This window comes from Mobula hypostoma, chromosome 9 (genome assembly GCF_963921235.1).
Source record: "Mobula hypostoma chromosome 9, sMobHyp1.1, whole genome shotgun sequence".
In the NCBI taxonomy this organism is placed as follows: domain Eukaryota; kingdom Metazoa; phylum Chordata; class Chondrichthyes; order Myliobatiformes; family Myliobatidae; genus Mobula; species Mobula hypostoma.
Genome location: NC_086105.1, coordinates 102,880,619 through 102,884,310, shown reverse-complemented (window position 1 = coordinate 102,884,310; position 3,692 = coordinate 102,880,619). Strand labels below are relative to the sequence as shown.

General features: G+C 37.9%; 1 protein-coding gene across 1 annotated transcript; it reads left to right on the top strand.

The window, feature by feature from the left end:
* Positions 1–704: 704 nt before the first annotated feature.
* On the top strand, positions 705–1,797 carry LOC134351326 (hemoglobin subunit alpha-like). The gene is made up of 3 exons (XM_063057402.1): positions 705–838; positions 1,089–1,296; positions 1,571–1,797. Exons 1-3 carry the CDS (start codon positions 744–746, stop codon positions 1,694–1,696), a joined length of 429 nt encoding a protein of 142 aa, XP_062913472.1. The 5' UTR covers positions 705–743; the 3' UTR covers positions 1,697–1,797.
* The last annotated feature ends 1,895 nt before the right edge of the window (positions 1,798–3,692 follow it).

Below are 3,692 nucleotides of genomic sequence, written 5' to 3'. Positions count from 1 at the left end.
CAATTAACCTACCAAACAGTACGTCTCTGGACTGTGGGAGGAAACAGGAGCAATATTTCAAAGTTGCTGTGGCCATTCTCAGATCTTACACCTTCCATAGAGTTGTGCGTAATCAAATCCTGCCGTCTTATTTACGTGATTCTAGACAGACACACTTTGTGGTCCAATATGATTACATAATAATTTGTTTTGTCCAGTCAGCTTCTGTGCAGTGTACACAGAGGTGTTTTGTGAATATTGGAAAACCAGGTCTTCCCACAAACTGAAGTTAAATAGTTGTGAAATAAAAAGACTGGAGGTGAAGAGAATGAATTTGAATGGGTGAATTCAATGTAAGATCCAGCCCAAAACAACAATAAAATGAATTAAACTTATTACATCAGGATTAGTTTGGAAACACATATAGATTAATGAATATTAATCTACATTTACTAATAACTTATATGAAAATAAAGTAACCCTTTGCAAGAGTGCTTCAAATGAAAAGGTCTGAAGGTGGTGTTTAGCTTTTCTGGAACAGGATATCTTTGCTAACAGTTGTATGTGAAACAGACGATTGGCTCTCTATTGACTATTGTCTTTTATCATTAGATTACGTAGACCATGAATCAGGACCTACAACCAATGGGAAAAGTGCGGTGGAGAGGGTGTAGCTCAGTGTGAATTACAATAAATATGGACACATCAAGCCAGAGGCATCTCCTGGTTATTGAGAGATCTGAAAAAGTGAAAACTCAGCAACAATGGTACTCTCTGGCCCCAACAAACAGGTTATAGAAGAACTGGGCCACCACATCAAGGCAAATGCTGAAGCTTGGGGTGCAGATGCTTTAGCCAGGTAATTTTCTTAGATTCACACAATTATTATTGCATTTTCAGCTATTATTTGTAATTGATAACATTCCATGCATTTCCCTTGCACTGTGAGACCATTAAGGATGCACTATAACAATCTCTGCACAGAATTGAAGATTTTCCAAAATAATGTGATTGCTGGTCTGAAGAATAAAAGAATTCAATTCTCGGTGAGATGTGGTGTACATTGTGTCTGCAAATAATTTCTGCCTTCATTTTCCATGTTTCTGAAGGTTGTTTGAGATCCATCCTCAAGCTAAGACGTACTTCCCGAAATTCAATGGCTACAAAGCCTCTGACCAGCCTGTCAGAAGACATGGTCGCATTGTCATGGAAGCTGTGGCGGATGCAGCCCATAACGTGGACAACCTGAGTAAACACCTGGAAAAGCTTGCCAAGAAACATGGTGAAGAACTTCTTGTGGATCCTCATAACTTTCAGGTATATAACAATTTTACAGATTCTTTGTCATTGTCATTATACAAACTATGATATAGTAATTAGATCAGCAACTATGAACCTGCAACTTTATTTAGTTGAAATTTTAGCAGTCTAGAAGTGTAATCTTATTCAGGTTAGCGGAGAATACTTTTTCCTGCAACACTATACATAGGAAAGCAGTCAAAGTACAAACAAGCAACACTTGTTTAATGGGTAAAATCATCCTTTGACAATATTAACACCGCCTTGTGTTATTTATTTTTCACTTTTACAGCTGTTGGCTGATTGTATCACAGTTACCCTGGCCATTCACTTGCCTGCGTTCACCCCTGCAACCCACTGTGCTGTCGACAAATTCCTTGAGTTGCTCGCACATGAATTGAGCTCCAAGTACCGTTAGAGACACAATCAACAAACTACGGCGAACAACAGCAAAATCATCATTTAATTCCACATTTTGTCATTGATTAATTGTCATATTTGATAAACTGAGCTAAATAAACTTTCACTTCAATCAATGCTTTATCATTTGCTGTGGCTGATTTATTAAATAGACTTAATTTCAGAAAAATACCTGTCAGATATGTCATTAGCAAAAGCACCAAAAATGCGCACGATCTGTTTACCTCTATCACCGGATAACAATAAAAAGGAGAAAGACCTTGGATATAAAAGCATTGAACCAACAAATAGCTCTTTGGCTGGCAGTTACTTTTTGCCCCATTGTAAATGAATCAAGCTCACAACAGAGATTTCTGAAAAGCAAAACATCTGAAATGGGAGATCGATATCTCTCCCAATGGTTTTTATACATTCAACTCAAAGCAAGCTTTACACATAAATATAGATAAATAGAGTTGTAGAGTTGTACAACATGGAACAGGCCATTCGGTCCAACTTATGCATGCCTACCAATGTCTATCTGACCTAGTCACTCATGTTTTCTCATGTTTGGTCCATCTCCATCTAAACCATCTCTAACTGTGGAACTGTTTAAATGCCTCTTCCACAGTGTAATTATACCTGTCCCCACAGTTGCTCTCCCAGTTCATTTCATATACCCTCCACTCTGTGTGGAAAAAGTTTCCCCTCATCTACTTGTAAATTGTTTCCCTTTCACCATAAATCTATGCTGTTTAGTTTTAGACTCCGAACACTCGGATAAAGGCTATGACTGTCAATTTATGCCCCTCACTATTTTATGCACCTATGTCAAGTCAGACTCCTACATTCCAGGGGTAAAATGAAAGCCAATTTAGGCTTTCCTCAAAACTTAATCCCTGAAAAAGAATTTTGCTTTCCAAATCAGAGTTACCAATGCAATTTTAAATACCTGATCATATAGTTATAAAAATTCAACATCCACGGATAGACATGAGCCAAATCATCATTATCTCTATCAAATTCATTATAGATAGAGGAATTCACTTTTCCTGTCTAAGAATGCTGAAATTGGACCATTCAATTGGTTTAAGTACCGTCGAAATCTCCTACAATATATCTTCTGGAAGTCTACACTGCGATGCAAGTTTTCCTTCTGTAATCAGAGCAACTTGATATCAGTGTCTTGGGGTTATATACACTATCAGGAGCTTCAAATGTAAAAGTCTCCTCTTTTGTATATCAATATGCTTCAGGATATCATTGAAATTTTCCAGGTTTTACCAGGTTTCATATCTCTGCTTTTTCCCCTTTTTCTTTAATATACGTAGTAACTGTGGGAATTCACCTTCATCTTTTCTGTCAAGAACATCCCATATCCTCCTTTCACCCTCCTGATTTCCATCCGAAGTGCACTCCTACATCCCCTATACTCTTCTATGGACTCATATTCGATCCCAGTTGCCTAAATCTGACATTCTTTGCCTTTACTGAGACCCTTAATATTCTTCAGGTTCCCTAATACTGCAAACCATTCCCTTCACTTTAAATGGAATGTGTTGGGTCTGAACTCTGTGCCTCACCTTTAAAAGCCTCCCAGTTGCCAGATGACCCTTTACTTGCTGCAGCGTCTCCCAATTCCATCAAAATTAGTTTTGCCCCAAAGAGAACGTTAACCTTTGAACTAGTACTAACCCTTTCCACAAATGTCTTGAAGTGTCCCACCATTAACACTTCAGCTACTTGCCTAGATTCATTGTCTGCTGATGTCAAGTGTAACTCCTTCCCTAATAGAGCCAACTACATGTTGCTTCAGAAAACTCACTTTTACAACTTTTATAAACTTCTACTGCACCTAATCCCTTTGCACTGTGCAACACCAGTCAACATTAGGGAAGTTACAATGACCTACTATTATAACCCTATCATTTCTATCACTAACTTGGGTTTTGCTACATATTTGCCCCTTGCTGCTTTTTATGATGTATGTCAATGATTTGGACTATGGGATTAAT

What these genes read in the sequence shown, in the direction of transcription:
- LOC134351326 (XM_063057402.1), top strand. Translation starts at nt 744, where the DNA reads ATGGTACTCTCTGGCCCCAACAAACAGGTTATAGAAGAACTGGGCCAC. An exon ending in GGTGCAGATGCTTTAGCCAG is followed by an intron (nt 839 to 1,088) that starts GTAATTTTCTTA and finishes ATGTTTCTGAAG; the next exon opens with GTTGTTTGAGATCCATCCTC. An exon ending in TGGATCCTCATAACTTTCAG is followed by an intron (nt 1,297 to 1,570) that starts GTATATAACAAT and finishes TCACTTTTACAG; the next exon opens with CTGTTGGCTGATTGTATCAC.